Source organism: Pongo pygmaeus, chromosome 6 (genome assembly GCF_028885625.2).
Source record: "Pongo pygmaeus isolate AG05252 chromosome 6, NHGRI_mPonPyg2-v2.0_pri, whole genome shotgun sequence".
In the NCBI taxonomy this organism is placed as follows: Eukaryota; Metazoa; Chordata; class Mammalia; order Primates; family Hominidae; genus Pongo; species Pongo pygmaeus.
Window position 1 is genome coordinate 43,068,999 of NC_072379.2, and position 16,253 is coordinate 43,085,251.

Below are 16,253 nucleotides of genomic sequence, written 5' to 3' on the forward strand. Positions count from 1 at the left end.
CCTTCCTTCCCTCCCTCCCTCCTTCCCCCTTCCTTCCCTCCATCCCTCCCTCCTTCCCTCTTCCTTCCTTCCCTCCCTCCCTCCTTTCTTTCCTTCCTTCCTTCCTTCCTTTCTCTCTCTCTTTCTTTCTTTCTTTTCTTCCTTTCTTCTTTCTTTCTTCTCTCTCTCTCTCTTTGTCTTCCTTGAGACAGAATCTCGCTCTGTCATCCAGGCTGGAGTGCAGCCGCGCAATCGCAGCTCACCGCAGCCTTTAACTCCTGGGCTCAAGCCATCCTCCCAGATACTCAGCCTGCTGAGTAGCTGCGACTACAGGCATGCAGCACCATGCCTAGCTATTTTTTTCTTATTTCCTTTACAAGTTGCTACCCATAGCTGTGATAGATTGTTTGCAGAAAGGACCACAGTTCCTCTCCTCCTTGTATCCACATCCAGTTGTATTGGGACTTCGCTACTCTTCTCCATGGTGAATTGGGGCTGGCCATGTGCCTTGTTTCAACCAATAGAACATGTCAGAAGTGACAACGGGTCAGTTCTGCATCAGGGTTTCAAGAGACCTGTGTGTCTCCACTCTCTGGTAACCCTGCCACTGCCATGAGAACGAGCTTAGGCAAGCCTGCTGCAAGATGAGAGGCCACAAGGCCACGGGAGCAGGAACAAGCCACCCTAGTGGCAGCCGTCTCAGGTCAGCCTGTGGCCGACTCTGCAGCTGACCCAAGATGGACAGGTGAGCCCAGCAGCACCCTGAGGAGCCACCTAGCTGAGCTCAGCTCAAATTGCCAACCTGTAGAACTGTGGGGTAGATGCATGGCTGTGAGTTTCAGCCACTAATTGTGGGATTTTTTTTCTATACAATAAATGCCAACTTATTTAATATCAAACTCAGAAATAAACTTTCTGCTGCTTTTTCCTCATGTTTCTAGTTACTTGGCTATTGTACCATGTCTCTCTCAGAAGTTTGAACAAAGAAATTAATAACAGGCCAGGTGTGGTGTCTCATGCCTGTAATCCTAGCACTTCAGGAGGCTGAGGTGGGAGGACCACTTGAGGCCAGGAATTTGAGACCAGCCTGGGCAACATAGCAAGACTGTGTCTCTACAAAAAATGAAAAAATTAGCCAGGCATGGTGGTGCATGCCTGAGGTCCCAGCTATGCAGGAGGCTGAGTTGGGAGGACTGTTTGAGCCCAGGAGTTTGAGGCTGCAGTGAGCTATGATCGCACCACGCACTCCAGCCTGGGTGACAAAGAGAGACTCTGTCTTCAATAATAATAATAATGATAACAGAAAAACCTAAACTAGTCAGTTTAGTTAGCATATCTGGTAAAATGAATAGAAACGGGGAAATTAAAATTGGTGGTGGAACTGTGGATGTGCATTTTGAAAAATCACATGAAAATGTCCAATATTCTGCGTTGCTGTAGACGGCTGAGATCTGGCAGGATTGGAATCCCAGTGCTGCCTGCCCAGACTGTTCTCTAAGCCTTCTTTTGGCAAATAAATCGGCCATCATTTATCCAACTTAAAAAGAAAGTGGATTATTAGGATGTCACTGTGATAATCTTATCTCATTACAGGTTAAAAAAAAAAAAAAAGTGGAAGCCAGTCTCATGCCTTTTGATTATCCTTGTCTGAGTTCCACTTGGGCAAATTCAAAGAAATGAAAACCAGGCCCCAGGTGAATGCCTACTGTAGTGGGAAAAAATTCCCTCCTGTGGCATGCTGGAAAACCTCTTCACTCCCAGGTTCCTCTCTTGGGGGAATTGAATTTTATTCTACAAACAAGTGATTATTCCTAGTGTTGTCACATGGCTCCTTTGCAATAGACGGTGAATTTTTATTGCATGTTTTATTTATAAGTGAAAAAATCCTTAGGACACCAACAAATACAATAAATTTACTTAACAATAACTTATAAATAAAAAATAAATAAAACATTTACTTAACAATAAATGATTGAGCCACTGACAAAGTTGCCTTGCTCCACAAGCACTGTAGCAAACTCAGCTCCATCCCCAGAATTCATCTGCTTTCCTGTCTCCAGATCCCCACGCCAGGGTGGTGATGTTTCCTTCACTGTGATCACTTCTCCTCAGTTTCCTGGTGGGAAGCTCCTTCTGTCTGCTTTCCCTTGTGGGCAGCAGGCATGCCTCTCTCCTCCACCCTGGCATTCCACTCTCTTCACCCTGGGGCACATTGCTCCCCATGAGGCAGGGTGAGAGGCTTGTAGCCCTCTGTCACGCAGCCCCTGGAAGCCATCACATGTTGTGGGGACCCCTCCTCCAATACCTAAGCTGGACTGGGAAGATTCGGCTTCTGAGTCACTCCCTCCACCTCCGCCTCCTCCTGCTGGGGCTTGCTCACAGCTTTGGCTGCCAGAATCTTCTTCGGACCTCTCTGTTGCAATGGTTCGCTGAATGTTTTGATACCTTTGCATTAGAAAATGGAAAGACAGGAGTTAACTTTGGTTTGCTCCTTGGGGGCCAAAACTCTGAATCAGATAATTAGAGAAATCTGTAAAGAACTGTCTTGAATGTCAGGAAAGAAATGCTTAAAATTCCCACAAGATAGCCAGAACAATTAGCAAGACAAGTATCTCTAAGATGATTCGAGTTCTTTTTGTTTTGTAAGCTATGATGAGTTTCAAGTATGGTGACTTTTAAAAAATCAACACAAATAATAACTAATCATGCAAAACAGCCTGTGCCCTGCATTAAACAAAATCAGGCTAAGTCTAAAATAAGAGTGTGGGAAGTAAATTAAAATGCTACAACTAAGATATCAAATTACCTCAACATTATTGTAATAAGTGTACAAACTGGGCTAGCAGTTCTACTCACTCAGTTTTATTTGTTGGGTAATTGATATAATTGGGCAGAGGTCGTGGAAATATTACATCTAATAGCATGCTGGCAAATAAATAAATGTTTTCTTCTTATTCAAAGGCTCATTTTGCTTTTCTTCCCAAGTTGGGGATTTAGTCATTTGGCCAGCCAGCTGGCCATCTTGCCAAGTACTAAATATTTCCTAACCCTTCCAATGTGTGCAGGCTCTGTGCTAGACTTTCAGATGGAAGAGAGGATTAGAATATGACATTGCCCTTTAAACACACACAGTCGAGATGGAACAAAAGGGAAATGGGACGGAAGCCATAACTCCAGCCAGGTGAAAGGCTGTCACAGACAGGCAAGAGGTGCGTGGGACACAGATGAGGAGACTCCCAAGGTTTGTAATTTGTGAAGCTGGAGTATGAATTTGTTGGGGAGCTTGTTGGGAAAGGGCATTTCAGAAGAGAAACAACATGTACAAAAGCAGGCCACCCTTGGGGAGCTCTGAGACGCCTGGCAGTGGCATCAGGATGTGTGGGCACCGGGCAGGGCCAGGAGACCAGTGGAGAGGGAGGAGGGAGCCCCAGAGGGCTCCCCCTGCAGTAGGATGGGTATTATTCTCTAAGCCACAGGTTCCCCAACCTGAGCCACGCAGAATCACCCGCAGGACTTAAAACACAGACTGCTGGCTCCACCCCCCGAGTCTCTGATTCAGTAGGTTTGGTGTAGGGCCCAAGAATGTGCATTTCTTTTTTCTTTTTCTTTTCTTTTTTTTTTTTTTTTTATAGAATGTGCATTTCTGATGAGTTCCCAGGTGATCCTGATGCTGCTGGCCCAGGGATCAATCTTGAGAATGAACCATTGCTCTTGGTGATGGGTAGCTGCGAAAAAAAAAACCAGGCAGGGCCAGATGTACACGGAGATTGATCATCCAGTGTCGGAGTGGAGAATGCATTGGAGGAGAGGAGCCTGGAGCTGTGGAGAGCAGCTGGGGGCTCCTGCAAAAGCCTAGGCTGGAGAATTTCCTGGAGACTTTTTGTCTCCAGGAAAGCAATGAGGGGTGGAGGGAGGGGGTGAAGAGGAGGAGGAGGATGAGAGACAAGGTAGCAGGGAATAGCCAGTCTCCAACTGCAATCCCAGGTGGGAAAGCATGGGGATGCTCGCTGCACAGATGAGGCTCCACTATGGCAGGATTTCTGCAGACCAGTGCCCTGCTCTTTCCTTGACCTTACAGAGGAAAGCTTTCTTACTGTAGTCTCCAGCCATTTGCAAGAGCATCATCTGAATGATTGTTAAAGTTACAGAAATTGAAGCAAAATAAAAATCTGCATTTCTAACGAGTTCTTTAGGAAGTATTATTTATATCTAGGTTTGAGAACTACTGGTCTAAGAGCTTTCTTTCAGTTTTGTTTTATCTGGAGAGACTCCCACTCACTTCTGACACCTTTCAGAAGCCACCTTTGCCTGTAGTGGTTACTGCAAGGCATTTCCTGAGCAGGCGTCTTAGAACAAAATGTGGAAGGGGGCAATGAGCTGAGCGGTGGCGGAATTACAGAGAGAAACATTTGTGGTAATTCACCACTCCATACATCTGTGGTGGGAGGTTATGAAGAGTGATGGATGGTGAAGGATGGCCCTCTGTGATCTTCTCTCTGCTGGGGACTCAGGGAACATAGCCATGGCAGGAAAGCAAGGGGTGCCAGCAAGAAGCTGCTCAAGTGTGTGACCTTGACCAAGGCGGGGAACAGGGCCTGCCAAAGACTAAGGCAGCTGCTACTGGGAGGATTCCCTAAATGCCTTATGGCAGACTGCGTTTGTCAAAATGGTTCAACGATATTTTTTAGAACCACATGCTCTTCCAGAACTGTATCTCTCCTTTTAAAAGATAGAATCCATGTCCCCTTCAACTACCTTGACTAATAGAGTTTGTAACAGTTCGTGATGGAACTTAGCAGCCATGCTCTGAGGCGGCCCAGGCCTCATGGAAAGTCTCTGTGCAGGTGTCCTGGCTGAGAGGCCCAGCCCACAGCCAGCATCAAGCTCCTAATATGTGAGTCTCCAGCCCCAGCCACCCTCTCACTGCAACCAGGAGATATTCCGGCAGAGAACTGCCTAGCTGGGCTCAGTCAAACCAGAACCACGAGAAATAATGGTAAGAAGAAATGTTTGTGGTTGTTTTATGCCACTACGTTTGGTGTAGTTTTACTCAGCAATAGATGCCTGGAATAGGGCTTAGACAAATGTCAAGTTGTAGCCTCTCCTTTCCTTCCCAATGTGCAGTAACCACAGCAGAGCATTATAAGTAAATATGATCTTATTTGATGAGGATAATGTCAGCAGTGTCACAACCTACTTCACACGTCCTCAGCTGGACCTTAGTTATCGCAGGCCTTACTGAGTCAACAGCCTCAAATCCTGCATTTGACCCTATGTCTGACCTCTGCCGAAGCACAGAGGCAGTTTGGGGAAGCAGGTCACGCAGTGGCTTGAGGAGGGTCTCTCAGTCTCTCAGGGCAGGACTGCAGCCTCAGAGGCTCCCGAGCTTTAAACAGGAGAGAGAGACAGCTCTCTTCTATTTCATTAGGAATTATCCATCAATAACCTCCTCCATTTTTTTGTAGCAAAAGGTTAAATATTTATAATAGATAGAGGGCTAATGAAAATTAGCTAGAAAGTCAGCTGAAATACATAATTTGTAAATGGACACACACACACGCACACACATGCACACACACACACACGTACAAAGCCAAACGAAAAAAAAAAGCCCTCCAAAACCAAGCCAAACCAATCAGCCAACTACACAACCTCCCCTCTTTAAAAAAGCCCAAGAATAGACAATTCACATGGAAGAAACTACTCCTTATTAAAGAAAAGCTTATGGAAAACAAGTTGACCCTTGCTCCAACAAGCAAAATGTAAGTGGCATCAAAATACCAGGAGCACCTCTTACAACAACAAAAACAAACCAAACGATAAGATGGAAGTGAAGCTGTAGCTGTTGGCAGAGTAAACCCCTAGAACCACAATGTCCAATGTAGAAAGCAGTTAGGCATTGATACCAAATGCCAAATCCACATTTATCTCCCTTGGCCTAATCTTTTGGGAATAGAACCCTAAGGAAACCCTCCACTATAAGGCAATCTTAATATTTAGCAGGGCCCGGTGACAAAAAACAGTGACAAAAGCAATAAGCAAAACATTCAACAATATGAAATTAGGTTAACTAAACTTCAGCCATTCAGTGGAATACTATACAAGAAATTACATGTTAATCTGAAGACTATGTGGCAATATTAAATGCTTACAGTGTAGTAAGTGAAAAAAGAATATGAAACTAACTACATATGACCATCATAACCATGTAAGAATTGTGCACGCATATGGAAATTGAAGATGGATACGTGTTTTTAAAAAGCTAAATTGGCTGGGCACAGTGGCTCATGTCTGTAATTCTAGCACTTTGGGAGGCCAAGACGGAGGGATCACCTGAGGCCAGGGATTCGAGACAAGCCTGGCCAACATGGTGAGACCTTCTCTCTACTAAAAACGCAAAAATTAGCTGAGTGCGGTGGTGCATGCCTGTAGTCCCAGCTACTAGGGAGGCGGAGGCAGGAGGATCACTTGAACCCAGGAGGCGGAAGTTGCAGTGAGCTGAGATCATGCCATTGCACTCCAGCCTGGGCGACAGAGTGAGACTCCATCTCAAAAAAAAAAAAGCTAAATCATCCTTAGGGTAGAGTGTAGATCACTTTTTTCTATTTAAAACTTCTATTTCCCTTAAATTATCATAATTTCATACAAATAATTAAAAAATCAAACTTTAGTTGATTATTTAAAATAAGAATACATATTTATATTTTCTGCTTTACAGTAAATACTTGTGAAAGTAGAATTAATTAATTCTGGATATTCTGAAAGCATGGGAATTAACTCAGAAAACGATCTTGTACTGAGTACTATCAAACTTCTGGCACCACACTAGGTGCTGGGAGCAGAAAAGAGTAGAAAGAAGAGTAAGGCAAAAAGGTAAGAACAGGCACAGAGGCAGGCACATTCTGGAGGCTATAGGGGAGGAAGTCATTGGCTCTGTGTGGGGGATTCTGGGATGGCTTCCTGGGGCACATGACATTGAGTCAGGTCTGTAGGACGAGATGTGTTTCAGGTGGGAGGCACGTGTGAGGCCTTTTCCTGCAGTGGGAGCATGTGGCCAAGCCATAAAGGCCTGGAAGAGTGTGCCGGGTCTGGGGAATGGCTGAGTTGGAACATGGTTACTGCGACCTACCACACAAGCTTACACATTGATTGCTATTTTGTACTCTGCACTTCCTAGTTTTATATCTCCTTGCACAAACACATTTGATTTTCAGAATCATCTGGTTAGGCTCAAAGGAAACTCCTTGCAACACTGAGTAATACTTCCACATGGCTGTGAGCCAGTAATCATTGTAAATTTCTCTGGATAACTGTGGGTTATCAAAAAAATGACCCTTGTGTGTGGTCGCATGTGAGATGGATAGAAGACTGGAAATGTACTTTATTGGGCTGCCTGTTATCATGCCAAATATAAAAATTTTAAATGCTTCAAAGCAATAGGTTAAGATAAGTATGGAAAAGTCTGGATACTTATCTGAAGGTTATCTGATCTTCCCTAGGTATGCTTTTTCACAAGAAATAAGTACCTTCTCAAAGTGCTAAATTCCTTTTCTTTTTATCTGTCCAGATGGATGTAGCAAATGCAACTTCCTATTCAGCAAAGTCCAGCTGCCTCTCCCAGCATGTTCATCTCCACTGGAGGGCACAGGAATTTATATATCAAAGGCTATAAAACTTATTTGGAGACCTGGTTCAGGATGGATTTGGCCTAATTTTTACATTATGCAAGCGGATCACCCCGATAAACTTTCATGGATGTTTATGCCATAGGTCAAGGTGCTTCCTTCTGCTTCAGATTCATTGCCTTGCTTTGGTTAGTGTTCAAAACAGCACCTCTTATGAATACAGCCTGATGATACCTTCCCCTGTTTCTCTGCTAAACAATTGGAGCTTATCAGTTTTGGCAAGACAGACCTAGGGGTTAACTTCTGCCTATGGAATCACAACAGGGTCTCTATGTAAGATGAGCTTACTATGTCTTCTACATTTTTAGTTACACGAATCTTGTTGCAATCACCATGAAAGGACTCTCCCATGGATTTTTGGTCCATTCATGTCTAGTAAAACTGGGTTATCAGGACTTCCTCTCTGTAACATGCTTTGTTGGGGTGAGAATGATTGTAAAGTGTGCTGCCAATGCAAGTCTTTTATGGTTTTCATTAATGACTTAAACACTCGGCTGCTGATGGGGAAAAGTGGAAAGCAAATGTCTTCCAAACACTCAGGCAATGAAAAAATGTTCTGGTGATTTTCACCTAAAGCATGATCCTCTGTGTACAACAGTAAACAGAAGTTCATTTTTATTTTTTTGTTTCCATGTTTTTTGTTTGTTTGTTTGTTTTTGAGATGGAGTCTTACTCTGTCTCCCAGGCTGGAGTGCAGTGGTGCGATCTCAGCTCACTGCAACCTCTGCCTCCCGGGTTCAAGCGATTCTCCTGCCTTAGCCCCCTGAGTAGCTGAGATTACAGGTGCCTTCCACCATGCTTGGCTAATTTTTTTGCATTCTTAGTAGAGACAGGGTTTTACCATGTTGGCCAGGCTGGTCTCGAACTCCTGACTTCAAATGATCCACCCGCCTCAGCCACCCAAAGTGCTGGGATTACAGGCGTGAGCCACTGCGCCTGGCCCCATGTGTTTTTAATAGGACTAAATTGTTTCTCCTCCTTTTTTTCTGGCAGATAACAGTTAAGTCTCAAAGGCATTTGCTGTCAGTAGGTGTGTTCCACAAACCCAGTTCTTCATTCTTTTTAGTCTTTCTCAACTTTTCCTTCACCTTCATACTTTTCATACTTGACATGAAAGCAAGACAGCATGTGGGTGCAATTTCAACTGAAGGAAGCCTCAGTTTGCATTCCTGGTAATGAAAAGTATCCTGAAGCTGCCACTCCAGTCTTAAAGAGCAAGATGTCAGAGACGATGCTTTATACTAGCTTACTGCATCATCTCTGACATGAATGGACCACTGTTTAAGCCTGATACTATTTAAGGCTTTGTTTGCAGGTTAAAAACAAAAGGACATCTTTACAAGTTCAATAGAGAGGGCCTAGTTTTTCAACAAAATAATTCTCAAAAAATGCTTTTAAACATTTCTTTTTCTAAGATGAAGGCTTTTCAAGCATTATTATTGATGGGCATATATCAGTTATGGGATCAGGGTAGGAATGCATACAGTGATTTATGAGACAGTTTATTCTCCAGGCAGCTTTTAATCTTCTTATGGAACCTGTCCTTGGAATGTGTTTAACTGAGGTCTGTATCCTTTTGAGAACTGTATGATGGGTGTGGACCAGTCTGCCAGAAAAATGTGTATCTATGTATAATTTGGGTACAGTGCCTGGAAAGTTCAAGGAACACTGACATCCTTGGTGAACATCCCAGGAGAGGGGCATACACTGGCCCTTGGTTAAGAACTCCTGTTTTTGAGCCTAGGCTATTAAGAAGTTTAGATGATTTCCCATCCTTAAATGACACTCAAGCTTAACTTGTCTCTTGCCTCCAAATTCTAAATCTAGCTTTCCAAATACCTACTAGGAACAGGTTTCTTAAGATACTTAATTACTTTCCAGTCTCCTCATATAGTCTGAGCAGAAAAGTGTAAGGGGAGCATCTCTAGCTGCCATTCTCCTTTCACTGTGGTTTAGGGGAGCTCATTGCATACTGATCACCAACCGCCTGTTGAGTTGCTCCATCTGCTGGATGGACCCCGATCTCCGCATGCCATCCGGGGTGGCTGCTGCCGTCGGACGCTGCCAGGTGGTTGTGCGGTTCACGTGGTCCACATAAAAGACCCGCCCGTGGCTGTCAATTCGAGCTTCCCAGTCTAGTGTTTAATAAAAAGGCAAAAAGAAAAATCAAGGACAAACTACTGACCCATGTGAAACGCATACAACTTCCAGGTCTTCTGCAGGTAGAACTCACCATTGGTTCATGGCTGCAGGCCAGACCCTGCCCACAGCACCTGCCACAACTTCTGGGGCACTGGCATGAACTCGGGAGCTCAGAAAACAATTTAATGAACTCAGACTCTCTGCTGGGCCATGTTAAACAGTCATTGTGGTTCCTTGATCAAGACCTATGTTAAAATTCTAATACTTTCTTTTTTTTTCTTTTTGAGACACTCTTGCTCTGTCACCCAGGCTGAAGTGCAGTGGTGCGATCTTGGCTCACTGCAACCTCCACCTCCTGGGTTCGAGCAATTCTCCTGACTCAGCCTTCCAAGTAGCTGGGATTACAGGTGCCCGCCACCAGGTCCGGCTAATTTTGGTATTTTTTAGTAGAGACAGGGTTTCACCATGTTGGCCATGGTTGGCCAGGCTGGTCTCAAACTCCTGACCTCAGGTGATCTGCCCGCCTCAGCCTCCCAAAGTGCTGAGATTACAGGCATGAGTCATCACACCCATCCAAAATTCTAATAATTTATAAAGAGAAAATCTACTGTTTAATGAATTTATTCCTTTAGAAATGTCCATCCCCACTGTCACTCTTGTTGGCTACTCAAACGACAGCTGTGGAAGATTGGAGTATCCTCCAGTGTGAGCTGACACTGTGATGCTGGAGAACCCTTTCTTTGCTAAGTCTAATAGAGGGCTATTAGGTTCAGTGGAGAGAAGAATGGCCCTCAGATTAAAACCAGTTTTAACTACTGTTCTAAAATCTTGGATGTGTGAATTTAGATAACCTCTGTCTTACACTTAGCGAACTTAATAGATTGCCTTTCCTTTTGAGTGGGTGAATGGAAGGAAATGATTTTTAGGGTTTCAAAACAGCCTTTTGATAAGTTGTTAATTAACAGTGTATATTCAACACGCAGCTGTCAAATATCTCTGGCCACCAAACCAAACCAGTAACTAGGAAGTACCCTTTTGTTGATAAATAACCATCACAAACAGTAGAGGGAGCCCGAGATAAAGAAAAGTTCCCTTGCTTCCCAAATTAAAAATAAAACAAATAAGGAAACAAAAAGGTGGAAGCATGGATGATTCACTACATAATACAGGCAGGGGCTGAGCTGGGGTGAGGTGGGTGAAAAAGAGCTGGAAGCAATGTGTTCACATCTGAGCGAAACATAGAAGAGCAATGCCTGCTGTACAGAGATGGGCAAAGCTTTCACAGTCCACACATCACATTGTGGAAATAGCAGCAGTGTGATAAAGTTATGCTGAAAATGCACAAGACTAAAGAAGAAGAAAAAGCAAAAATGACTGCAAAAGGAGGAAAACCATCCAGGCTTTTCAGTGAGAAAAGCCATAGCTTTTGGGAGTAGGTCAGATACTAACAGTCCCGTTGAAAACTTATCATTCAGGTAATGACATAGCAACTCTCATTTTTTTTAAGGGAAAAAATATATTTGGCATATTTATGGTTTTATATGTACACAGTATATCTGTTTGTGGCATTATGGCTTATGCCTGACCTGATGGATTGTCAAATAATGCCCAGTAAAAACCAAAGGACCCCCAAACACCAAACTTAACTTATGAGAGAAATTGAAGGAAAAATGTAGGCAGATTGTATAAATATGTCCTAGGAGATTTTGATTAAAATTGATCTAATGATTATCTAATGATAATCCAGATGTCAAGTGTTAGGTGTAAATGGTAATTAGCTCATGGATGAAATTGTATATACATATGATTACTAGGTAATTAATCTTGATCTAGAAACTTAAAAATTTTAATGGATCCCAAACTAATATTAGTAAAAGCAATAGGACAACTATTTTTCTTGAATCCAACATGACTGTCATCCAACAAAAAATGAGCATTAGTCTTTGAAGAGTATTGTGGAATTTAATTCGATTGAACAAACTGTGTAGCACTCACTCTGAACTGGAGACTGTGCCAGGTCCTGAGGACACAGAGCTGAGTGACACATGACTCTGCCCTCCAGGAACCTACAGTAAAGAGAGGGGTCCTTCACAGACAAAGGTTGGGTTTTATAAATTAAGGGAAAAAGCTAGAAAATGAAGCTGCAATAATGATAATTTATCACCACGTTTCAATTCCTCATGGAAAAGCATGGTAAGCCCAACAGCTGGGCTCTTTCGTCAATACATTAAATATCTGGAATGTATTGTGCTAATTATATACTCATACATATTCAGAAAATAATAGCTAAGTGTAATCAGAAATTATGAACATGTTTTCTGGGTTGCTTTGTAAAGAATTTACTTTCACATATTTTATAACCAAAGGAAATAAATTCCAAATGGAACTTCAGGCATCAACATGACTTGAAGGGCTCAGCACTGTGATGCCATGGGTTTGTCTAAAGAGCCATCTGAAAACAGTACCTCCATGATTCTGGGGCAAGTGATAGCAGTGCAGGTCAGAATTGCAGTCACAATTCATTTGTGGCCGAAGGATCTACTGCACACTAAATTATACGTTCTCCACAAAGTCTAAGAACAATGTAGAACCTATAATGTATCATATTTAGTTATTATATTAACAAAAACCTATACAACTGTATATTTTGAACAATTTTAACAAATGCAATACTATTGCATAGTCTAGACCTTTCTCTTGAACTTCAGAGTCACACATCCAATTTCCTTCTTGACATTACTACCTGGATGACATCTCAAATATAAGATGATCGAAACTGAGTGTCAGATCCTCCCCATCAAAGCCTGCAGTGCCTGCAGCCTTTCCTACCCATCTCAGTTGAAGACAACTCCATCTTTGTAGGTTGAAATTCTTAGGTCATTTTTGATACCTATCTTTCTCTCATCCATATCCAATCTGTCATCAAATCTACCTTTAAAATATATGTCCAGAATCAGACCACTCCTTACCACCTCCACTGCTCCCACTCTGGCCCAAGCTACTATTGTTTGTCACCTGGGTTACTGCATAAAGACATAATCTTATGTTGAATCTCATGCTTCTATCCTTCCTCTTCCCAATTTATTCCCTACACAGCAACCTGGGCAAACTTTGCAAAACCTGAGGCAGACAATGTCACTTCTCTGCTGAAAACTCTACAATGTCCTCCTTTCATTCAGAGTAAAAGCCAAAGCCCTTAAGTGGTTTACAAGGCCCTGCGTGATCTGGGCCTTGCTAGTTCCCTAACCACATCACCTGCTGCCTTCTCCCTTCCTCAGTTTGCTCCAGACAAACTGGTCTCCTATTCCTTAAACCCACCACGGTGTTTCCACCTCCCGACTGGCAGTGGCCATTCCCTGTGCCTGCAAAGCTCTTCCTGCCCATTACTTGCAGGGATAACTCTCTTAACCCTCAGGCATTGTCTTCTCAATGAAGCCTATTCTCACCACTTGTTTTAAAATTGCAAACCAGCCGCCACCACACGAACTCAGAGATCCCTCACCCTGGTCTATTTTTGCTTTTCCATAGCATCTCCTATGCTAGGCCAGTCCCTTTTTAATTATTTTATTGTTTGCTAATCTGTCTTCCAGACTAGACTGTAAGCTCCATGAGGGCAGGAATCTTTGTTTGTTTTGCTTACCCACAATAGTACCTAGCACAGGGTAAACATTCAATAAATATGTGTTGAATGAATGACTATCAGCAATAAGGTAATTCTTGTACTATTTGAGATTATTTAACAATATTCAGTTGGTAGGATGCGTTACCAATTTTTCTAAGGTCTTTCACTGTTATATGGATAGAAAATGGAAAGCTGTCTGGAGAAATTTGTTCTCATTATTGAAAGTGGCTTATATAAAGTAATTATTTTACAATGGATTTATATACAATCATTTATAATATTTGCCTGTATAACTAGTTACCTGTACTGCACAGATTCGAAGTAGATTCATGCATTGAAAGGTTATTTGTTGTGGGGAAAGCGTCCCTTTCCTGGAGATAACATGTTATACATGTTTTTCAAATAAATGTTACCTAGGAAGTATTTGTAGTGATGCTAAAATGTTACTATTCATTTATGGAATGTCCATAAATCAGTGTATAAAGAAAGAAAGAAATCAGGCACCAAAATTCAAGGACATGATGTTTGGCTTGGCCCTTGAAAAACAAATATTGTGTTTCTTTAAATTAGTCCACATATAAAAGATGTTCTTTGATTTCTTACCAACAAATTACAGTCGAATAGGGAGAGGAGTGGTGTTCCTGTAAAGTACAGCACATTACCAAGAACAGATGAACTAAGAAATAAGCACTTCTCCTTTTGAAAACTGTAACTGCTTCATGTAAGCACAGGCAAAAGAATGTAAAGAAACACTGGTTCCTTGCATTCTGGAAAGATTTTGTAGTTGTAAAATCTATCAAATCTTAAATATTATCTTTGCTTGAAAAATAAGCAAAACCAAAACAGAGATGTTCTAGAATTCATGAACATATGTGATGCTAAGTGAATATATAATGTCTGGGCTATCAATTTCCTCCTATAAATTTATTAAATGGAGTATTATGAAGTTAAAGCTAGAATGGTATCTAGAGACTATCTAGGTCAAATCTTTCATTTAGCAGATGAAGACATTTAAACTTTATTTTTTAAATTTTACAAATGAGAAAACTAAGTCCCTGAGAGATTAAATGAATTTCCCAAGTTCAGATGACTAGTTAGATAATTATTAATTACATACTACAGTTACCAGGAGAAACTGACATTGAATTCTATCTTAAAGATGATATTTTGCCTGGCAACCCCTAAGAACTGCAGAAGAAATTTGAAGCTACTACCTATAGATGCAAGTTATAGTAAGGAAAGTACACGTTCATGTGCCCAGACGGGTTGAAGTTGTTTTAACATATGGAGATGCTTGTGATGTAACAGATCCAATGGAGAACAATAGGATTATTCTATCTTGAACTGCAAATTTTAAATATAAAATGTAAAATTTGGGATTTAAAGGTCATGAACAGTTTGCAAAGACTAGTCAAGTCTAATAAAGAAATGCTCTCCATTTCAGAAGTTGAGAGGCACTGAAAACACTGTGTTATCTCTTCAAGATCACATGGTGAAATCACTAGTCAAAAAAACAAACTAAAAACCCCCCAAAAACCACCAGTTTTTAGAGCAGGTGTCATACTGGTCTTTGTTAACACTGTAAGGCACGGAGTTGGGAAAGACTTTAGATGTTTACACACAAATTCATACTGACCTGCTTAGACTTGATAGGAAGAGTTAAGACACAGATTTTAAAAACTAAAGCTTACTTGGTGGAAGAGGCTCATCGATTGTTGGGTAGTGATGATGTTCAGGCCTCAGGGAAGGAAGCTGGCTTACTGGCTGGGAATTATGGAGTATAGGACATTCACCTATGGACAAGATAGTCAATACATTCAGATTCATTCACTGCCGCGGCAACATCATCAAAAAGCATGACTGTAAAACTAAGCACTACAAGAAACAACCCCAAAGAGTGGGAAATCCATTTGTGTGTGTGTGTCAGTTTGCTACATTCACAGTCATTCATGAGGGGGGATATATTTTTTTAAAAAAGAAGAAAATCCAAACACTTCATAACTAATGATCTGCGCCACACAGTCCAATATGTAGGATTTGAGTCTGATTCTGTAATGACCCGAATTTCCTGAATCAGAAAGTGGCACCAGAAAGGAACACAAGAGAAAATTAGCAGAGCCTGATTTTAGCCCAGTGGAGGAAATAGGCCTGTTTGAGGGAAATGCAGCATTTTATAAGGTTCCATAAAAGTTCCTTGGGCTTGTGCAAAATGACACCTCCTCACTTGGATAGGTTTCGTCACAGGGCTGCCGAAAGGCTGTTTTTCAGATTTTTGAGGGGAATGAACTCTTAGATGGCACCAAGACAGGTCAAGGAGCTGGCGAGCCAAGAATGTAAATTCCTGTAGTAGGAAAGCTGGAGGCTGGGGGGTTGGGGAGGGGAGCCAAGGTGCCGAGGGATCTCAGGACTGTCCAGATTATTTTGAGGAGAAATCAGACAAGCCAGGGTGCTCCGGAAAGAGGAAAGGACAAGAGACAAAGGAAGTAGATAAAAAGCAGAAAGACGGCTACAGGAAAGCTCAAAACACAGAAATGGGAAGGAAGGAGGAAGAAAGACAGACATGGAGAAAGTTTAGAAATAAACATTATATCCACAGGATGCATGTCTCAGATTACTAAAAGGAAACCTACAACAGACATAGCTTATACTGTTCTCAGTTCGGACTTATAATGAACTGAACAATATTCTGAAGTGGTGTCCTCAGGCATGTAGAGCAGCCATGCAGAAGGCAGGCCTGCAGCACCAGCTGCTTGCGTCACATAATCAGAGGCCAGTGCTCTTGATCTTTGCAGAGTGAGAAGGGCCCAGGACAAAGGATGGCCCTT

At 42.2% G+C, this 16,253-nt stretch overlaps 1 protein-coding gene across 4 annotated transcripts in view; it reads right to left on the minus strand.

Annotated features, from left to right (window-relative positions):
• Positions 1-16,253, minus strand: part of HECW1 (HECT, C2 and WW domain containing E3 ubiquitin protein ligase 1) — a 460,467-nt gene that overhangs the window by 100,059 nt on the left and 344,155 nt on the right. For all 4 annotated transcript variants that reach the window (XM_063667367.1, XM_054495635.2, XM_054495637.2 and 1 more), the window contains 3 exons: positions 15,120-15,221; positions 9,649-9,799; positions 2,285-2,424 (listed from right to left, as the gene is read on the minus strand). In XM_063667367.1, coding sequence (XP_063523437.1) covers positions 2,285-2,424; positions 9,649-9,799; positions 15,120-15,221 — 393 coding nt within the window. The remainder of the gene's footprint in view (positions 1-2,284; positions 2,425-9,648; positions 9,800-15,119; positions 15,222-16,253) is intronic.